The sequence below is a fragment of the Stegostoma tigrinum genome, chromosome 25 (genome assembly GCF_030684315.1).
Source record: "Stegostoma tigrinum isolate sSteTig4 chromosome 25, sSteTig4.hap1, whole genome shotgun sequence".
Taxonomy (NCBI): domain Eukaryota; kingdom Metazoa; phylum Chordata; class Chondrichthyes; order Orectolobiformes; family Stegostomatidae; genus Stegostoma; species Stegostoma tigrinum.
This window is the reverse complement of record NC_081378.1, coordinates 34,498,921-34,520,657: the sequence shown is the minus strand read 5'-3', so window position 1 is coordinate 34,520,657 and position 21,737 is coordinate 34,498,921. Positions and strand designations below refer to the sequence as shown.

Sequence of the window (21,737 nt, the reverse complement as noted above, 5' to 3'; positions counted from 1 at the left end):
ATTTTCTTACACAATATTGCTCTGCTGTCCTCGCTCAAACTACCTTACATCTCAATCTGATCACAAAATCTTTCTTTTGCTGCACCATTCTTTTCTCTTCTTCCTCTCCTTATTCTCAGACTGTTTTCAATTCTTCGTTCTCTCTTTACTCCTTATCATTCTTACTTTCCTTCTTCCTCTTTGCAGGCAACACAAAATTGGGTAGGAGGGTGAACTGTGAGGAGGATGCAGAGATGGTTCAAGGCGATTTGGACAAGTTGAGTGACTGGCTAAATACATGGCAGATGAGGTATGATATGGAAACTTGTGAATCTATCTACTTCGGTAGCAAAATCAGGCAGGTTATTATCATATATATTGGGAAAGGGGAGATGCAGTGAGACCTTGGGTGTCCTTGTACATCTGTTGTTGAAAGTAAGCTGGCAGTGAAGGTGAATAGTATGACCTTCATAGTGAGAAAATTTGAATACGGGGCAAGTTTTTTTTTGTTGCAATTATAGAGGGTTTTGATAAGACCACACCTGGAGTATTGTGTTCAGTTTTGGTCTCCTTATCTGAGGAAGGATGTTCTGCCTATGGAGGCAGTGCAATAAATGTTTACCAGATTGATTCCTGGGATGGGAAGACTGATGTCTAAAGAGAGACTGGTTCAGTTAGGACTATATTAACTGGAGTTCGGAAGAATGAGGGGTAACTTTTAACAGCACCAGAGAGAGAAATCACAATGTTCCTGATGATCAGGGAGTCCAGAGCTATGGGTTATAGTCTAAAGTTACAGGTATTTTCTACTCATTCATGGGATGTAGGCGTTACTGGCTAGACCAGCATTTATTGCTCATTCAAGAGGGCAGTTAAGGGTCAACCACATTGCTGTGGGTCTGTAGTCACATGTAGGCTGGACTAGGGAAGAATAGCAAATTTCCTTCCGTAAAAGACATCAGTGAATGGAATGGGCTTTTCCTGACAATTGGCAATTGTTTTGTGGTCATTATTAGAGTTTTAATAACAGATTTTTAAAAAAATTAATTCAAATTCTACCATCTGCAATGGCAGGATTTGAACCCATAATCACAGAACATTATCTGGGTGCCTGAATTAATAGTCTAGTGTTAATACCATTAGGCCATCATTTCCCTGAGCATAGGCCATTTAGGACTGACAGGAGAGATTTCTCCACTCAGTGAATGTTGAGTTTATGGAATTCTCTGCCACGGAATGCAGTTTAGGACAAAACATTGAATATTTTCAACAGGGAATTAGACATATTTCCACCTGCTTTTAAATTACATCAGAAGCTGTAAAGGGATCAAAGGGTATTGGGAACAGGGTCTGAGTTGGATGACCAACCATGATCATATTGAATGGCAGAGGAGGCATGACAGGTTGAATGGCTTACTTCTGCTTCTTGTTTTCAATGTTTCTGTGTTTGTCCTTGTTGCAATACTTAACAACACCCCTTTACACCTTACCCTCCTGTTCTCCTGTCTCCACCTCTGGCCTACCCACCTCCACCCCTGTTCTATTTTCACATTAGCCTCTCCTTGCTGCAATCCTCGTTTACTTTGTTCCTCTCCTGACCTTTTACTCCACACTCCCTACTGTACTTATCCTTTACTACATGTGTCCTGCATTGTTCCAGAACTTCATTAATCCGCCTTTTAAGACTGCTTACACTGAAGAGTGCAATTTTTCTTATTCGACTGTACTTTTTGGACTGTTCCCCAATAAGGACCAACATCTTCAAGTAAAAGAGTATGCGTGGGATAAAGCAAAACCAAAATTTGCAAAGCGGAGTTTTAGACTGTAGTAAATTATTGTCAATTAAATTCTGTCACTGCACTTCAATTATAACATAGTCACAGAATATGTTTTTGCTTTACTGCCTGTGATCAAAACATATTTACATTCAAGATAAGTGTATATTCTAACCTCCACAGTGAAGTATAAGCTTTGTGAATTTAAAAAGGTTATTTGCTATCCCACTCTCTTCCCAAAGGTTGAAAACACTTAATGTCTCACTCACTCAACTCACACACATTATCACTGTCACAATTATTGGATACAGATGATGCCAAAAATAATATGATTAAACAATTTGGAATTATTTCAGTTTTATTTGTCATAGGCCTGTTGTTTCTTGGGTAAGCTAATGCTTTAGCTTGAGTGAAGGTCTTGAAAATTTGAAGACTCTCAGTAAGTTGTTAGGCTTCTTTCACTTTAATTGTTGGGATAATGGTACTCACATGACTTGAAGTTGGAATTGTTTGGAGAATTCTTCTATTTTCAAGGTCATGCTGCTTATTACCTTGGCTGCATAACTGTTTTGCTGTGATGGTCTCTCTGACTCAGAGCAGCTTTTGATGTAATTTAAAAGCAGGTGCAAACATGGCTGTCTTACCCATGTGACATGCTAGAAGTCTGACGCCCTTTTCCAAATCAGCAGGTGCACTAGGCCGATGAACATTCTACTTTTTACACTTCAAGAGATTGACACAGCCAGCCTGTTTGGATTTCAATGAGGGGGTATCGTAATGGAATCCAATCCACATTCCTCTAACACCCATGGAGTTTTGATTGTTCATTTGTCAACAATGAAGCAGAAAGACTAGTTGGCTGGTATATGACTATTCTTGTTGGCAGTCTATTCTAACCAAAGGGATGTGTAAATTTCCTACATGACTGTGAATGGCCATGTATTGTTGGGTATATTCTTGAATATCGGGAATGCCTGGAGCTAATACTGCAAAAGTCACATGCAGTCAGCTTTTACGTTCACTTTTTAAAATAGAGTTTTAAAATTTGTGCTAGCTTTGGGCTTGTACTGGGCATGAGAATTGCAGATAAAATTTCAGTTATAAAGAACCATAATACATAACTATTGCTCAGTAAAATGCATGATTGTGAACCATTGTATACATGTTTATACTTTTAAAATAGGATTCAGCAACAAGCTTTTGTGGAACTGAAGATATTAGATATTCTGCATAAGAAGGACAAAGATGGCAGTAATAATGTTATTCATATGAAAGAATATTTTTACTTCAGAAACCATCTATGTATTTCCTTTGAACTTTTAGGGTAAGTTGCATTTCACTTTGTCATTGCTTTTAATCTCTATTACAGCCGAGTTAAATGAGTTCTAAAAGATAAGCTATTAAATTTAACAAATTAACACAATTCATTTCTTGTTACAGTGATGGAATGCCTCAACTAACCAGGCGTTGGTATCGCCTTTGTTACCTCAGCAAAGGTTTTAGTTACAAACTAAATTATCAATCTCAGTGTACCTTTATGTGTTTTAACTCTTTGGGAGTAAAACCTGATGAGATTGTGTGATGAACTAAAAAAAGACTGGTTGCTGTACTGAAGATGGTTAAACTGCAGAATACTTGCCACTCACCATTAATCAAGCAAAATCTGTAATCCTTTTAGAAGGAGTTGAGGTAATTAATTAGAAAACAGGCAAAGGAGCAGAACCTGTACTGAATTGTTCATCTGGGGTGATTTGAATCTCTGGATGTCTAGGCAATGTCACTTAAATTGAGTCTGTTCAGAACAACCCTTTTGAGCAGGAAGGAAAGGAAAGAAGGCTTACAGTTCCACAGATCTATTCTCCTTTATAGGTTTGAATTCTCTGTAGAACTCAATCCAGCTCTAAGCCTGAAATGTCAAGCACACCTCGGGGGAGCAGGTTGGATTGTGGCAAATGGAGTCTAATGTGGGAAAAAATGCAGTTGTTCATTTTGGTAAGTATAATAAAAATAAATTAATTAAGTGATGAGAGATTGCAGGGCTTTGCAATGCCGTGGAATCTGGGAGTCCTAGTGTATGAGAATTGCATAAGAGACAGTACAGCTGTACATCAAAGTAATTAAGACAGCTAATGAAGTGGTATCATTCATTGTGAGTAGAATTGAATACAAAAATAGGGATGTTATGCATCAGTTATACAGGGCTCAGGTGGCATCACATCTGAAATGCTATGTACAGTATTGATCCCACAATTTGGGGAAGTATGTAAATGCATTGGAACAGTTCAGATAAGGTGTCTCTTCTTTTTTGGGTGGCATGGTGGTTCAGTGGTTTGCATTGCTGCGTCGCAGTATCAGGGAACCAGGTTCAATTCCACACTCAGGTGACTAACTGGGATTTGCACATTCTCCCTGTATCTACGTTGGTTTACTCTGAGTGCTCTGGTTTCCTCTCTCAGTCCAAAGGTGTGCAGGTTAGGTCGATTAGCCATGATAAATTGCCCATAGTGTCGCCCAGGGATGTGCAGGCTGGGTGGAATATCAATGGGAAACAGTGATGGGAATAAGTGGGGATACTCTTTGGAGGGTCAATGTGGACTTGATGGGTTGAATGGCCCGCTTCCACACTATAGGGATTCCAAGGTTTACCAGACTAATACCTGGAATGGGTGTGTTGCCTTATAAAAAAAGATTGGATAGGTTAGGCTTGTACCGCTGAAGTTAAGGACAGTAGGAGGTGATTTGACTAAAACATATAAAACCCTATTGAGTCTTGACAGGGTAAATCTGGAGAGCATATCATCCCCTGTGGGAGAATGTAGAACTAGATCAACACTCAACTTTTTTGCCATTGCCCAAGTTGTTCAGGTCAGGACTTATACACTTAATGGTAAGGTCCTGGGGAGTGTTGCTGAACAAAGAGACCTTGGAGTGCAGGTTTATAGTTCCTTGAATCGCAAATAGATAGTGAAGAAGGCATTTGGTATGCTTGCCTTTATTGGTCAGTGCGATGAGTATAGGAGTTGGGAAATCATGGTGTGGCTGTACAGGACATTGTTCTAGCCAGTTTTGGAGTATTGCATGCGATTCTGGTCTCTGTCCTATAAGAAGTATGTTGTGAAACTAGAGAGGGTTCAGAAAAGATATACAAGGATGTTGCCAGGATTGGAGGATTTGAACTACAGGTAAAGGCTGAATAGACTGGGGCTGTTTTCCCTAGAGTGTCAGAGGCTGAGGGGGTGACCATATGGTGGTTTGTAAAATCATGAGGGGCATGGATAGGGTGAATAGGCAAGGTCTTCTCCTCAGTTTAGGGGAGTCCAAAACTAGAAGGTGTAGTTTTAAGATGAGAGGGGAAAGATATAAAAAGATGCAACTTTTTCATGCAGAGGGTGGTCCTGTATGGAATAAGCTGGCAGAGGAAGTGGTAGAGCCTGATATGACTACAACATTTAAAAAGTCATTTTTATGGGTATATGAATAGGTAGGATTGAGAGGGATATGGGCCAAATGCTGGCAAATGGGACTAGATTAATATAGGATATTTGGTTGGCATGAATGAGCTGGAATATTGGGTCTGTTTCGGTACTGTATATCTTTGTGACTCTGTGAGGTACTGAAAAGATTCTGCCTGTTGAATATGTTGAAGGCAGAGGTTGATATATTCCTGGTGAGTGGAGAGGTAAGTAGTTATTAAGCTGGGTGGAAATGTGAATTTGAAGATACAATCAGATCCACCGTGATCTTATTGAATGGTGAAACAAGCTGAAGGGCTGAATGGCCTACTCATATTCCTTGTTCATATGTTCCAATGTGTTGAGACATAGAAACATAGAAAATAGGTGCAGGAGTTGGCCATTTGGCTCTTCAAGCCAGCACCACTATTCAATATGATCATGGCTGATCATGCAATTTCAGTGTCCCATTCCCGCTTTCTATCCATACCCCTTGATCCCTTCAGCCACAAGGGCCACATCCAGCTCCCTCTTGAATATATCTGAAGAACTGATCCCAACAGCTTTCTGTGAAGTGGAGGTGCTGGTGCTGGATTGGAGTGGACAAAGTCAAAAATCACACGACGCCAGGTTATGTTCCAACAGGTTTATTTGAAATCTCAAACTTTCAGAGCACTGCTCCCTTGTCAGGTGCAGTGAGAGAGGGCACACAGACACAGAGTTTATAGGCAGAGAGCTCAAAGGATCATACAACTGGTGTGAGTGGAGTGAACAAACATAAAATGGCTGATGGAGAACTCTGTTAGAAAGGAGACAAACGCTTTGATTGACTGAGATGTAAATTCCAGAATCAGTTTCCAGTCACTGCCCCAAGATAATTAAAGATTTTATCAGTGTCTGCCTAACTTTCTAAACTTCAGTCAGACAGAAATACAAAAGGTGACATCTCAGGTCAGATACTGATTTGTAGATGTGAGGCCTCGTTCAGAATCAGTCTCCAAGTTCTAACCTGGAATCAGACTGGTTTTATTCCGAAAACAGGAATTTATAAAGTGGTACACTGACTAACTGTGACTACAAATCGTGTGTTTCTTGGACAAAATAGAATGTATCTGCAAATAGATAAATATATTGGGTGAAATGATTCACCCCATAGATTTATATGTGTCTGTGTGTGTGTGAGAGAGAGACGGAGGAGATCCTGTCAAACAGGAAAATAACGAAGATTTTACAGATACAGAACTGTGTCGTGGGGTCTCCTAGCGCAATATGAACCCAAGATCATGGCTGAAGCAGTCATCATGCGTACCGAACTTGACTGTCAGTCTCTGCCGGTGATTCTACATTCTTGTTTATCCTGAAGTCCGCCCTGGAGGACACTTACCTGATGATCAGAGACTTGACCGCTGAAGTGTTCCCTGCTGGCCGGGAACATTCCTGTCTGGCGTTGTTTGCGTCGTGTCTATTCATCTGTTGTCACAGCATCTACTCGGTCTCGCTAATATACTGTGCCTCGGGGCATCCTTGCCCGTAACATATGAGGTAAACAACATTGACTGAATCACATGAATATCTGCCGTGAACATGGTGATGGTGTTTCCACGTGTGACAGTAGTATGCATGTCAATAATCTGACATGTCTTGCAGAGGTTGCCATGGCAGTGTTGTACGGTGTTGTGGTAGATGTCCTGAAGGCTGGGTAGTTGGCTGTGAACAATGGCCTTTTTTAAAGTCTGGCGGTTATTTGAAGGCAAGAAGAGGAGGTGTAGGAAGATCTTGGTGAAATGCTCATCATTATCTCTCATACACACACGTGCACACACGTACATGCACATAAATCTATGGGGTGAATTATTTCATCCAAGATGTTTGTCTATTTGCAAATACTGTACATTCTATTTAGTTCAAAAAACACATAATTTGTAGTTGTCCTAGTGAGCTGCACTCTGAACAATTGGAGCAAGCAATGAGGCAATATCCTGGGTGCAGAGGACATGGGGGAGCAAGTCCAGTTTTCCAAGGAGGAAGATGAGCACACTGGGAGGAGAAACCATTCCTTGTCCATGACAGAGCTCAGCTGTGTCAGGCACTACCAGCCCAAACAGGGATGTGATTGATACCCGGCTCCAGCAGATAAGAGTTGGCTGCAGGACAATTGTAAACTGTAAATTAATCTTGAGTCATGATGCCACAATCTGGTCAGAATGAACTTCTGCTCATGTTGGCTTTGTTTGTCTCCCTTTTGCTTTCTGTGATTGTCCAATTGCTTGCCAGTGTGATGATCTGCTACTGGACAGTGACAGGATGTGCATTCTAACAGTGAGCACCAGGGTCAGAGTAGTGCTGGCTTAGAGGGTGTTCAGCTGGGGTGTAGATACAGATAAATAAAATGTGTGGTCTGGTAGTTTAAGGATAACTAGGTGAGAAAATGGGTTTGTACATGTAAAGGTTTGTTAGCCATGTAGACTATGTGCTGTGATCAGTGAGGATTTGCTGCTGTGCCATGACAATGCCAGTAAAGGGGCAGTGATGGATGCCCATGCTTGTGCAGTACCCTTTCAAAGATGGCCCAGCACCAAGGGATGCTGGTCATTCAGTGGATATCTGCTAATTGACGAGTTGTTGCGGGAGTGGGACTGTAGTGATTGTAACAAGGTCAGCCAGGCAGCTCTCATAGAGTATGAGTTCCCTGATTTGGGCTGTTGACTTGGTCCAATCAGGGAGCTCTGTCTAGCAGATAAGAACAGGAGTGTTAGACATCCTGGTCACTCTGAGAGCTGGCTCTGAAGAAGTTGGATCATCGTCAGGGATTCTCCATGTCTAAATAAAGGGTGACGGTGGCAGGATACTGGCTACTGGGGAATTACTTCAGGAACCTGATAAGATGAGGCAGAAATCGAATGTGAGAGTGCCATAGGAGTGTGGTAATGAATTATTGAGGCAAATTTGGTACTGCAAGAAAACATGCTAGGCCTCACAGCAAAAAATCCTCCAAAAGCACAATGCAACTCTTGACTTAACCAACAAAGTAAGAGTCAGCTCATTGTAATAGGAAATCACGAGGACGAAATAAAACGTGGACGTGTTGCAAATGGGTGAAATGGAGGTGTTGAGTTAAAATTATTAGCAAATATTCTTGTAGGGCATTTTAGAAACTCAAACTTGCTTTAGTCCTTGAATACTGTATAGTTCTGCATAAATTTCATTATTAACTTCAGTAATTGATGATTAAGCACATATTTGGCCAATGTCATTAATCTATTTTGGAGGATTCTTCAGCGAAACATTACAAATGGATGTATTGTCAGCTTGTCAACATTTTCTCTCTATGAGTTTTTTAAACCAGTATCCATTTCAGTTTTTCTAAAAAAAAACCTTTATGAATAAAGGGATTTTTGCCTCCAAATGAGTTCTTTCCATACAGCAGATTACAGGTTTCATCACTCATTTATATCAATTTCACTTTGCAGTTTTCTGTTTGCCTTATGTATCTGATGACTAATATAAACCATAGTCCATGAAGAGGACATAATTCATTCGGACAGGAAAGCATCACTGCTGTAGTCTTTGGCAATGATAAACCAGTCTCTGTAAAATAAATACAAGATAAACAGTATAGAGGCTCCCACTGGACCTAAAAATGAGACAGTCTAATGATTATATGCCTATCACAGATCAAAGTAAATGTAAAGTTATAAATATTGCACCTAATACTTCTAGAATTTTGTATAATTTTCCAAATACAAATAAGACCAATATATTCTATCCGCTTAGCCAGAAATCTGCTAACTTGTGCAACCAAGTTCCTAACTTAGTTGGATCAGAACTCTTATAAATCAAACGTAAGCATAGCATTTGGCACTGAAGTGAAACCATGTAGTACTCACCGATATGTTACGTATGTTTATAATTAAAACATTTTAATATTCTTTATTATAAATTGATTTTTAATAGACATGAGTTGATAATACTTTTGCATTCTAGTCAGAATGTCTCAATTCAAATCCCACATCATTTGAGTAAACAATCTAGACAGCACTGAAGGAAGGCTCTGCTTTTGGAGGTGTCAGCCTTCACATGCAATATTTAAATGGACTTCTCAGATTGATTTGAATAATTCCATGGCACTCTGGAAAAAGAACTTCACTTCTCCTGGCAGTCTATTTTTATCTTTACTGCTTGTGCAGTAAACCTTTCTTCTTGTCAGTATGCTTTTGTCAATGACACTGAGCCAGTGCAGCATATCTTAAGTACATGAATGAGTAATGATAAAATACCTCCAGAATGGTGCCTCAGCGCAACTAACAAACTCTGAAAATGCATTTCTTTAGGAATTCTCCTGTTTTCCATTTACTGCTTGCAGGTGATAATTTGATGGAATAAATCAGCCTTTGGTTGCAGGACCTGCCAGATTTTCATTCCCATGAATTCAAAGGGTTGTTTTTGTGGAGGGAAGAGCAGTGTGGGAAGGAGAGATGGGAGATTCACTCTGCCAGATTAGAAGCCAGACAGTGAATGTGAACATGTATTCCAACATCCTGGCCAGGTTAGTTTATTTGTAAAGCTTTGAGAAGATATTCAGAGATATGATGAGGTATTATACAAACAGAGATGTACTCTTGCATGGTCGATAGTTACAATGGAAAACAGGAGAATTCCTAAAGAAATGCATTTTCAGAGTTTGTTAGTTGCGCTGAGGCACCATTCTGGAGGTATTTTATCATTACTCATTCACGTACTTAAGATATGCTGCACTGGCTCAGTGTCATTGACAAAAGCATACTGACAAGAAGAAAGGTTTAACGGTAAATATGAGAACGTGCACTCTGTCGCATTTGCTAACTGATATGATGTAGAATTACAGTCCCTGGAGAGTGATGGAAGCCAAACTCTTAGATTATGGGAACTCTGAACAACACAGAAAGGAAAAGAATAATATAGCAGCTGTCTCAAGCCTGGTAGCACGTGCACTCTTTGCAGTAAGATCTCCATAATTTATCTTATCTTTCAGCAGTTTCATTACAGAAATTAAATAGCACTGTCATGTGATTGGCTACATGATTTATGTCACCAGTTTTTGAAATATTTGACCCCTAAAGGTTATTTGAAAATGTTCCCACAGCAAATGGCATCAACACAACTTCAGAAATACACGTACAAACTGTTCTTTTGCTGGGTAGGAAATTTTGAGGTTTTGAATTGCACATAAGCTAATTATCTAAATTCCAAAATAATTTTAATCTGGAAGACTATGTACAACTGATTATATCCTAATTTTAGTAAAGAAACTAAAATATACCGACCGTCTATTTATTTTATTTGTAACTTGCTTTTCAAAATGATGAAATAAAAAAATGTCGGCTTTGCAGTTATGTGCTGTCCTCCTTTGGAAGCACTTATTGGGAAAATCACACAAGCCCAAGTCATGGTTTTCCATCTATATTGAACTAAACATCACAGTTCTGCATGACTAGCTTTTCGAGATAGACTTCTGGGAAGTGAGGCTGTATGGTGAGAAGACATTCGGAAAATGTACCTTATTTCAAACTGCGGCAAGTTGAGCCATAAAACAGCAAACTTCGTAACACAAATAATCCAAGCATCTTTCATTGGAGACAAATAATGCACAGATTCCCAGAACAGTTCAGTGTTCATGAAGTAAAGACAAAAAAAAGGGGAATATTCAGCAGATCTGACAATCTGTGAGGAAAGTTAAACAGAGTTGACATTTCAAGGTCTGTGGCTTTCAATCAAAACTGGAATTGGTTAGAAGTTTAATAGGTTTTGAGAATGTGAAAGGGGTAGTACGGGAAGAATAATGAGTTTGGTCTGTGATTGGTTGTAAGGCAGGAGACATTAAATCATAGAATCTCTACAGTGTAGAAGCAGGTCATTTAGTCAACACCAACCCTCTGTTCCTTAACCCAACATTTTACATGGTTAACCCACATCGCCTGCACGTCCCTGGACATAATGGGCAATTTAGCATGGCCAATCCACCTGACCTGCACATCTGTGGGAGGAAAGCAGAGCCACTCAGAGTAAAACACATGCAGATACAGGGAGAATGTGCAAACTCCACACCAACAGTATCCTGAGGCTGGAAATGAACCTGGGTCCCTGGTGCTGTGAGGCAGCAGTGCTAACCGCTGAGCCAAATGACAAAAGATTACATGATGCAAGGCAAAATGGAGTAGTAATGGGCAATTAAAGAATTATTTAGAGAAGATATGAATAGCAGTAGCCTGAATAAATTGCTGTCAGAAAACTGTGTGAGAGGGAAGTAAGAGAGAGAACAAAGAAGAATACAAAACTATGGGGCAGACGTTATGATCTAGAATTGTTAAATCCAATCTTGAGTCCAGAAGGCTATAAAGTGCTGAAGTGAAAGATGCATGTTTGTGTAGCCTTCCATTGGAGCATTGTAGCAGGAGAACAACAATGTCAGAGTGGGAGCATGGTGGAGAATTAAAATGACAGTTGACGAGAAGCTGAGGGTTTTGTTGGCAGGATACTTATCAGAAACATTGATATGTAAGTTTTACTCTCCTTATCTAAGGATTGGAGGCAGTCCAGAGAACGTTCACCAGGTTGATCCTGGGTGTAAACGGATTTTCTTATGAAGATAGTTGTGCCCGTAGATTGGAGTATGGAAGGATGAAAGATGACCTTTTTGAAACATACAAGATTACTAGGGATCATGACAGTGCAAGATAGATGTGGAGAGTTTTTCTTTCCCGTTGTAGGAGAGTCTAGGATCAGAAGGTATCATCTCACAGTAAGTGATCACTCATCTAAGAAAGATGCGAAGGATTTTTTTAAGACTGTCATAAATATGTGGAATTCTTTACTGCAGAAAGCTGTGGATGCTGGGTTATTAAGTATATTCAAAGCTGAGATGTATTTCTAATCAGTAATGGATTCAAGGGTAATGGAGAAAAGGTAGGATAGTACAGGCTGAGGATTATCAGACCAGCCATGATCTCATTGAATAGCAGAGGAAGACTTGATGGGTCGAATGGCCTACTTCTGCTCCTACACTTCATGGTCTTTCATTCTCTTCAAAAGTATTTTCCTACCTCTCCTTATGTAATCAGTAAATTTGACAACCATATCTTCCATCCTTTTATCCAGATAATTTATCTCAATTGTAAACACCAATCCCTGTGGAACATCACTTGTTATATCTTGCCAACCCGAATCAGACCCATTAATGCTTCCTGACAGAGCTAGCCAATCTTTCATCAATATCACATGCCCCATACACATGCTGTCATTTACTGCAACATCCTTTGTTGCTGCACTTTATCAAATGCCGTCAGGAAATCTAAGTACAGTACATTCACACTCTTTATTTCCTCAAAGAACTCCAATAGATTGGTTAAATGTGATTTCCCAGCCACTGCATCACCATTTCTAATCCACTTACAATATAGTTCTGCACTTCAATGCTGCATTTTGGAGTGTGCCAGCACCCTTCACTGTAGTGCAGCTGCCACAACACTTTCCTCACAGGGACAAGCAGCCAGCTCGTGGATTGGACTAAGTTGTATCTCTGTGCTGCTTGTTTGTACTCTTGGTGTTCACTCACTGCTTGGATCTCACAGTATCTGCCAAACTATCAATTGTCAGAAAAACTCAGCTGTTTCACTAATATCCTATTTGGAAGAAAATGTGTCATCCTTATCTGGTCTCATCTACATGTGACTCCAGAATCACAGCAATGTGTTTATTCTTAACTCCTCGCTGGACAATTAGGGATGGGCAATAAATGCTGGCCTAGATAGTGATGCCCACATCCTATGAGTAATTTTTTTAAAAAGTCCAGCATAGCCTTCTCTCTGGTTGGCTCCAGAACTATATTGTTCTAAAAAAATTCAGAAAATATTCTATGAACTCATCATCTAGGATACTGTATCCCATGTAACTTTTCCAGTTGATCTGTAGGTTAAAATATCCCATGATTATGACAGTGCCTTTCTAACAAGCTCCCATTATTTTTTCCATTATGCTCCACTGTAGAGCTTATTACTGTTAAGGGGCCTGTAAATCAGTCCCAAAAGTGAATTTTTGCTTATATTATTTCTCATCTCTACCCAAAATGTTTCCACATCCTGGATTCTTGAACCTTCGGTAATCCTGATACGTCTCTGTGATGGCTGCTAGAAGATTCTGACCAGTTTATGTTTGCACTGTTCAACTGTTTTGCTTAGAATGCTACCTGCACTCTGATACAGAGTCTTTAGCTTTATTTTTAATATTTTTGTATCCTCTACCCTTATATGTTTATTTACTCTGAGGTATGTGTGCTTGATCCTTTCCTGTAATGGACTGTCTTTCCCCATATTGATACTCTTCTCATTTCTCTTGTCTTTCTTTTCACCTTACCATGGAGGAACATAGGTCATGCAACCTCAGTATCCCGCTCCCATTTTCTCTCCATATCCCTTGATCCCTTCAGCCCCTTTGGCCACCTCCGGCTCCCCCATAGAATATATCGACTGAACTGGCCCCAACAGCTTTCTGTGATAGAGAATTCCACAGATTCACAGCTCTCTGAGTGAAGAAATTCTTCCCCATGTCAGTCTAGAATGACTTATCCCTTACTCTTAGGCTGTTACCCTAGTTCTGGACATCCCCAGCATTGGGAAAATTCTTCCTGCATCTAGCCTGTCCAGTCCTTCAGGATTTTATATGTTTCTATGAGATCCCCCCCTCATTCATTTAAATTCCGGTGAATACAAACCCAATCAATGCAGTCTTTCTTCGTATCTTGGTTCTACCATCTGGGGAATCAGCCTGGTGAACCTTCACTGTACTCTCTCAATAGCAAGAATGTCCTTCCTCAGACAAGGAGACCAAAACTGCAGACAATACTAAAGGCATGGCCTCACTAAGGCCCTGTTTACCTGCAGCAAGACATCCTTACTCTGACACTCCAAGCTTCTCGCTCTCAAGGCTAGTGGGCCATTAGCTTTCCTCACTGCCTGCAACACCTGGATGCTAACTTTCTAAAATACACCTAGGTCTCATTGCAGCCCACCTTTTCCTAAACTGCCACCATTCAGGTAATAATTTTCCTTCCTATTTTTACCACCAAAGCCTCACATTTGTCCACATTATATTGCATATGCCAGCACTGAACCCTGTGGTCCTACACTCATCATCACCTGCCACTCTGAAAAGGACCCATTTATTCCAGCTCTCTGCTTCCTGCCTGCCAACCAGTTCCCTATCCACTTTTGTACATTACCTTCAATACCATGGATTTTACTTTTTGTTTACTTTTTTTCTTGTGTGGGACCTTGCAAAAGCCTTTTGAAAGTCCAGATATACAACATCTACTGATTCACTCTTGTCCTCTCTACTGGTCACATGCTCAAAAAACTCCAGAAGATGTGTCATTCATGATTTCTCTTCAATGAATCCATGCTGATTTGGACCGACTCTGTCACCACTTTCCAAATGCTCAGGTACTACATCCTTAATAATTGATTCCAGCACTTCCCCATCACTGATGTCAGGCTAACTGGCCTATAATTCCCCATTTTCTCTCTCTCTATTTTTTAAAAAGTAGGTTGATATTAGCTATCTTCCATCTGTTGGAACTCTTCCAGAGTCTATAGAATACCGGAAAATGATCACCAGTGCATCCTCTGTTTCTGGGGCTACTTCCTTAAGTACTCTGGATGCAGAGAACTAGGCTCTAGAGACATAACGGGATTTAATCCCATCAATTTTCCCAGTACCATTTCCTGACTAATGAGGATTTCTTTCAGTTCCTCCTTCATGCGTTACCCTCTGTCCCTTAGAATTTCTGTAAGGTTATTTGTGTCCTCCTCAGTGAAGATAGATCCAAAGTATTTGTTCAGCTGGTCTACCATCTCTTTGTTGTCCATTATGAATTCACCTGACTCTAACTGTAAAGGACCTACTTTTGCCTTCACCAGTCTTTTTCTCTTCACATATCTATGGAAAGTTTTGTAGCCAGTTTTTCCACAAGCTTACTTTCATATCCTATTTTCCCCTTCCAAATTAAACTTTATCCTCCTCTGCTGAATTTTAAATTTCTGCCAGTCCTCAGGTTTGCTGCTTTTTCTGGCTAATTTCTATGCCTCCCCTTTGGCTTTAACACTGTCCCTGATTTCCCTTGTTAGCCATGGTTAAGCCACCTGCCCTATTCTACTCTTATACCAGACAGCGATGTACAATATTTGAAGTTTATCCATGTGTTCTTTAAATGTCTGCCGTTGCCTAGCTACCTTCAACCCTTTAAGTATCCTTGGTAAGCTTGTCCCGGCCATTGCATGCCTCATACCATTAAAGTTAGCTTTCTTTAAATTCAGGCATAGTAAGAACTGCTGATGCTGGAGTCTGAGATAACACGGTGTGGAGCTAGAGGAACACAGCAGGCCAGGCCTCTGGTCTGATCAACGGCCAGTCTAATCACATCTAACCAACTTTGATTGCTTTCCACTACATTTTACTTTAAAGTTATCTCTACCTCCCTAGTTATGAAGCTTGCAAGAATACTGCTGTTAGCACAGGTGGAGACCATCCCATCAGTACATTTCCCACTTTCCTCATCTCTGGTGCCAATGTCCCGTGAACTGGAATCCATTTTCCCTACACCAGTCTTCAGCCCGCCATCTCACTTGTTGATTTGCTCAACACCAGTTAGATTTTTCACTTCACAAAATAAGGTTCATGGCCTCAATTCAGTAAATTGAAGAATTCAATTCAGAAGAGAGAGCTGTTTGTCCTAGCAGGAGAATCAAAGTTTTAGTTCAGAACCATCAGTCATTCTAGTTGAAGTTCTTGAGTTTATGGGGTTTCCCAGCCAACTTGTTAGAACTGAAAAAATTAGATCATCGCTATTGTGAAACGTTCATGCCAGCCAACTTCGAAGAGAATTGTAAACTATTTTCACAGTTTAAGGAAACAAAGCTAGCAGGAGTTAGTTGAATAAAAACCTAGATTTGAGATGGGAATTAAATTCCTCTAGAATTGAATATTTGTAAAAGGATTGTGTTTGGGAACAGGTTGAAACTTTATTTTACTGTTTGTGTATAAGCTATATACATGTATAGCTTTTTCTAATCTTGTGAAATAATCTTATTATGTTTCAGTGACTAGCCACCACAGTAACCAACTGCAAATGTTAAACATTTGAGCTACCAAGCCAGGTCAGCTGAGACTTGTCCAATATTACAATCAGCTGGGATCATAACATTACTTTTATATATTTTGATAATCTTGCCATAAGTTGCTAAATTATTTCGTATCTTAGGAAGAGAATAAATGTTATTACTTACTACGTACTCATCAAATAACTAACTTCTCTTGTAGCAGTGTACGAACCAATTCCAGGAGGCAGAAGAAGTTAAATAAAAAACAAAAACAAAGAGATGGTATCTCTTTCTCTTCCATCCCAGCACTTTTTCAAATATTATCTTCAAGTACTAAGTTACGCTAATTTGGGTAGTTAAATATATTCCTGATTCAAAGGATCCAGTTACAGATAAACCATTTTCTGTTTTTTTCTTTTGTTAACTAAGCCCAGTTGTACTTACATTAGAAATCTTGTTAAAACCCTTACAAAGGCAGGCAACTTTTGAATTTAAACTGTAGATCTCAGTTAAATGATAATCACAAAACAAAATTAGATTTGTAAAGAATGGTTTAGAATGTCTTATCCAATGCCAACATCATTGTCTATGGTCTGGAACAGCGACAGTCAAAAAAGGAAGAGCAGAGTCAGTCTATTTGAAGATGAAAGAAGATTTAATTTAGAAGAAAAGTTGATGAAATTTTCCATTAATTGGCAAGACAGAAGATGTCAGAATACAGTCACCATTGTATCAGGAAAAGAAATAAATATGGGGAACTGAGTAGGACTGGATCAAAAAAATGTTTCACATATCACACAAAAAGTTCCTACATAAAATAACAGCTCATATTAAAGATGTGACCAAACAGGTAGACGAGAGTAAACCGGTTGATGTGGTGTATATGGATTTCAGCAAGGCGTTCCATAAGGTTCCCCACAATAGGCTACTGTACAAAATGCGGAGGAATGGAATTGTGGGAGATATAGCAGTTTGGATCAGAAATTGGCTTGCTGAAAGAAGACAGAGGGTGGTAGTTGATGGGAAATGTTCATCCTGGAGACCAGTTACTAGTGGTGTACTGCAAGGGTCGGTGTTGGGTCCACTGCTGTTTGTCATTTTTATAAATGACCTGGATGAGGGCATAGAAGGATGGGTTAGTAAATTTGCAGACGACACTAAGGTCGGTGGAGTTGTGGATAGTGACAAAGGATGCTGTAGGTTGCAGAGAGACATAGATAAGCTGCAGAGCTGGGCTGAGAGGTGGCAAATGGAGTTTAATGCAGACAAGTGTGAGGTGATGCACTTTGGTAGGAGTAACCAGAAGGCAAAGTACAGGGCTAATGGTAAGATTCTTAGTAGTGTTGATGAGCAGAGAGATCTCGGTGTCCAGGTACACAGATCCTTGAAAGTTGCCACCCAGGTTGACAGGGCTGTTAAGAAGGCATACAGTGTTTTAGCTTTTATTAATAGAGGGATCGAGTTCCGGAAACAAGAGGTTATGGTGAAGCTGTACAAAACTCTGGCGCGGCCGCACTGGAAGTATTGTGTACAGTTCTGGTCACCGCATTATAAGAAGGATGTGGAAGCTTTGGAAAGGGTGCAGAGGAGATTTACTAGGATGTTGCCTGGTATGGAGGGAAGGTCTTACGAGGAAAGGCTGAGGGACTTGAGGCTGTTTTCGTTAGAGAGAAGAAGGTTGAGAGGTGACTTAATAGAAACATATAAAATAATCAGAGGGTTAGATAGGGTGGATAGGGAGAGCCTTTTTCCTAGGATGGTGACGGCGAGCACACGGGGGCATAGCTTTAAATTGTGTGGTGAAAGATATAGGACAGATGTCAGAGGAAGTTTCTTTACTCAGAGAATAGTAAGGGAATGGAACGCTTTGCCTGCAACGGTAGTAGATTCGCCAACTTTAGGTACATTTAAGTCGTCATTGGATAAGCATATGGAAGTACATGGAATAGTGTAGGTTAGATGGGATTGAGATCAGTATGACAGGTCGGCACAACATCGAGGGCCGAAGGGCCTGTACTGTGCTGTAATGTTCTATGTTCTTAGGAGTGCACAACAGAGAAAGGATTGGTTAACTAACTGGAAGTACAAAATAGAGATAACTGGATCATTTTCATGCTGGCAAGCATTAATTAGTGGAGTGCCACAGGGATCATATCTGGGGCCCAAATTATTTGCAATTTATAACAATGATTTAGATGGACGGATCAAATGTATGGTTACTACATTTGCTCATGACATGCAGACAGGAAAGTAAGTTGCCAAGAGGACATGAAGAGCCTACAGAGTGATTAAGAAAAGATGAGCTAAGTGGGCAAAAATTTGGTAGTTGGAGTATAATGAGGGAAAAATATCAAGGGTCTAGGCCCGAAAGGTCAGATTTTCTGCTCCTAAGTTGCTGCTTGGCCTGCTGTGTTCATCCAGCTCTACACTTTGTTATCTAAAATATGAACTTGTCCACTTTGACAGGAAGAATAGAAAAACAGTATTGGAATGGAGGGAGACTGCAAATGTCTACAGTGCAAAGAGTTTTGGGCATCCTGGTGTGTGCAGTTCTAAAAATTAGTGTGCGGGTGCAGCATGAGTAAATGAAATGTTGGCATTTTTGTGAGGGGTATTGAGTATATAAGTAGAGAAATATTGCCAAAGCTGTATAAGGCCTCAGTTAGGCTTAATCTGGAGTATTCTGCATAGTTTTAGTGACCTTGAGAAAGGATATAATTGGTCGTTCAGACAAGATTCACACAATTGATTCCTCAGATGAAGGGCTTATTTTATAAAGAAAGGTTGAGTAGATTGGGCCTATACCTATAGGCATTTAGAAGAATGAGTCATGATGTTATTGGAATGTACAACATCGACTGGGGATGTGACAGGCTGCAATGATATTATCTCTTAAATGGGAGGCCAGAAGGAGGGGACACAGCTTTATATTTAGGACCCTCCCATTTAAGGTTGAGTGAGGGAAAGAGAATTTTTCCCTCTCAGAGGCTCATTAGCCTGTGGAGTTCTCTTACACAAAGAGCAATTGAGGCTAGGTCATTGATGATATTCGAGGTTGAGTTAGATATATTTTTGATCGACAGAGTCAAGGAGTGGGTGTGGACAGGAAAGCAGTGCTCAGGTCAAAATCAGATCAGTGATGATCTTATTGAATGAGAGAGCATGCTCAAAAGATTTGAATGGCCTACTTCTGTTCCTAATTCTTGTGATCTTGTGCGTATTTCACAAATGGTGTTAATTGATCCAGTCGGATGGACCTCTGCTCAGGAAGCTGATGTCATAAACTATTATCATTTGTACTCCAGCAGATTAATAGAATAGACTATTAATACGTTGAGAGACTACCAGTGTACTCGTTGTGAACTTGTTGGGTTCAAAGAGCTTGGCTAAAAACTTCAAGATTAATATGACAACTGTCATGGTAGACATTTTAATTCATTTATGCCATCTAAAAAGTATGCTTAAAACTCAATTTTACGCATATTTGTTAGGAATAGTAAACATCAACCACAAACCTTGTATCATGAGAGATCTCAGTACATGTTATGCCAGTGGGTGAGACTCCCCACCAAAGTCACTTATTCTGGATATGGCCTGTAGTGCTGCAGCCGAAGATATACGTGCAAAAACTGAATTATGCTGTCACCTCTTTTCTTTGTTAGTTACTTTTTGGTTAAGAATTGATTGAATATTCAACATCTTCTGCTAGGATAAATTTAATGTGTTCTGCTGTCGGTACTGACCTGCCAGGACATTGCATGAGGATGACCAATGATAGTTTTCAATGGTAGCAATTGAAAAGCATGGGCAGCATGTGCACAATTTCCCAATGACAATAAATAAATCAAACAATCATGTGTGCTCTGACTATGAGGACTTCCCAGTTGTGAACATGCATAAAATCAAATAAAATCACCCTTAAATACATGAAGGATGTGAGATGATAATTGAATCTACTTTTTCCACAGAATGAATCTGTACGAACTTATCCAGAGGAACAACTTCCAGGGTTTTACTATATCTCTTATTTGCCGATTTGCACACACTTTACTAAAGAGTTTACAAATGCTCTTTAAAGAAAAAATAATTCACTGTGACCTGAAACCTGTAAGTAAAAAAATATGTTGCAGCTTTATGTGTACTTAATATCACCAATTCTACTGCGCTGGGCAGTACAGTGTAAACCATTTGTGTTGTGCTTGTGCATTCCCATAAAAACTAATCACGGCCCCGAATTTCATGTTTAAATACACATCTGACATGTGATGCCATAGTTTGTTTACTACCTGTCAATTTTCAGAACAATAGATAATTTCCCAGGAGAACAGAAATCAATCAAAATATTAAACCAAAGTAACCTGGAGGTTTCAGATAGCAAAACTAATGCATGTTTCTCACTTAGATGGTCTGAGTGTGTTGGACAACAATCAGTAGCATCATGGTTAATTCAGAACATGCAATTAGGGGTCAAGTAGCTGACTAAAGGGTAGATACTCAAATTACTAAATGATGGGAAGTGGTGTTCCATGTAGTGCCACTCAGAAAGGATAAAAATGATCTACTATAATGATACTTGAAGTGAGAGTTTATATGTATCAGAAAAGTTTAAACTGTCTGGAAATCATTTCTTTAAAGAGAATACTGGGGTGGTGATCTGATTTTTTCCTTTAAAAAACCAAATTATGTAAGACGTTAATTGAGTAGGTAAAAATAAATTTCCACATGTGAGCAAGATCAGAACTAGGTTAATTGTGATAATCACTAAGAAATGCAATAGGCAATTCATGGGAGATTTCTTTCCCAGAAGATGGATAGATTGTGAAGTCGCCACCACAATGAATGGTTGGAGTGAAGAGCATAGATGCAGTTGAGGGGAAGCTGTATAAGCTGATGAAGGAAAAATGAATAAAAGGATAACATTGATGGGATTGAATAAAGAGAGGATGGGAGAAGGCCTGTTTGGGGTATAAATACCAGCATTGACCTGTTCAATAAAATGCCCTGTTTCTGATCTATAAATTCTTTGCAACTTTGTAATATACTGATACCATTATAGACTTGCAACATTAATGAGCTCACAGACTTTTTTTTTGTTAACCTATTTTTCTATTTGGCCTGCTTAGAGATATTCTTACATACCTCTGTAGTGGGTGGGACTTGAATCTGCACATCCTGGTCCCGGGGTTGGGACATTGCCATTTAGCCATAAGAGGGCCCAAAAGAGCACAGAACAGTTCTATGTCGCACTTTGTTGATGTCTCTACTGTTACATTTGGAAACATTGTCTTGTGTTGATTCAATTTGTGATTATTTGCAAAACGTTTCTGTAAATTGTTTTTAACTATATAAATGGAATGCTGCAAAGATAGTTATTCAATAATATTTGGATCTGGAACAAAATG

General features: G+C 39.7%; 1 protein-coding gene across 1 annotated transcript in view; it reads left to right on the top strand.

Moving 5' to 3' along the window:
- Window positions 1-21,737, top strand: part of dyrk4 (dual-specificity tyrosine-(Y)-phosphorylation regulated kinase 4) — a 76,503-nt gene that overhangs the window by 29,021 nt on the left and 25,745 nt on the right. Inside the window, exons 6-7 of the mRNA XM_059654631.1 lie at window positions 2,938-3,078; window positions 20,304-20,442. Of these exons, the coding sequence (XP_059510614.1) occupies window positions 2,938-3,078; window positions 20,304-20,442 (280 nt within the window). The remainder of the gene's footprint in view (window positions 1-2,937; window positions 3,079-20,303; window positions 20,443-21,737) is intronic.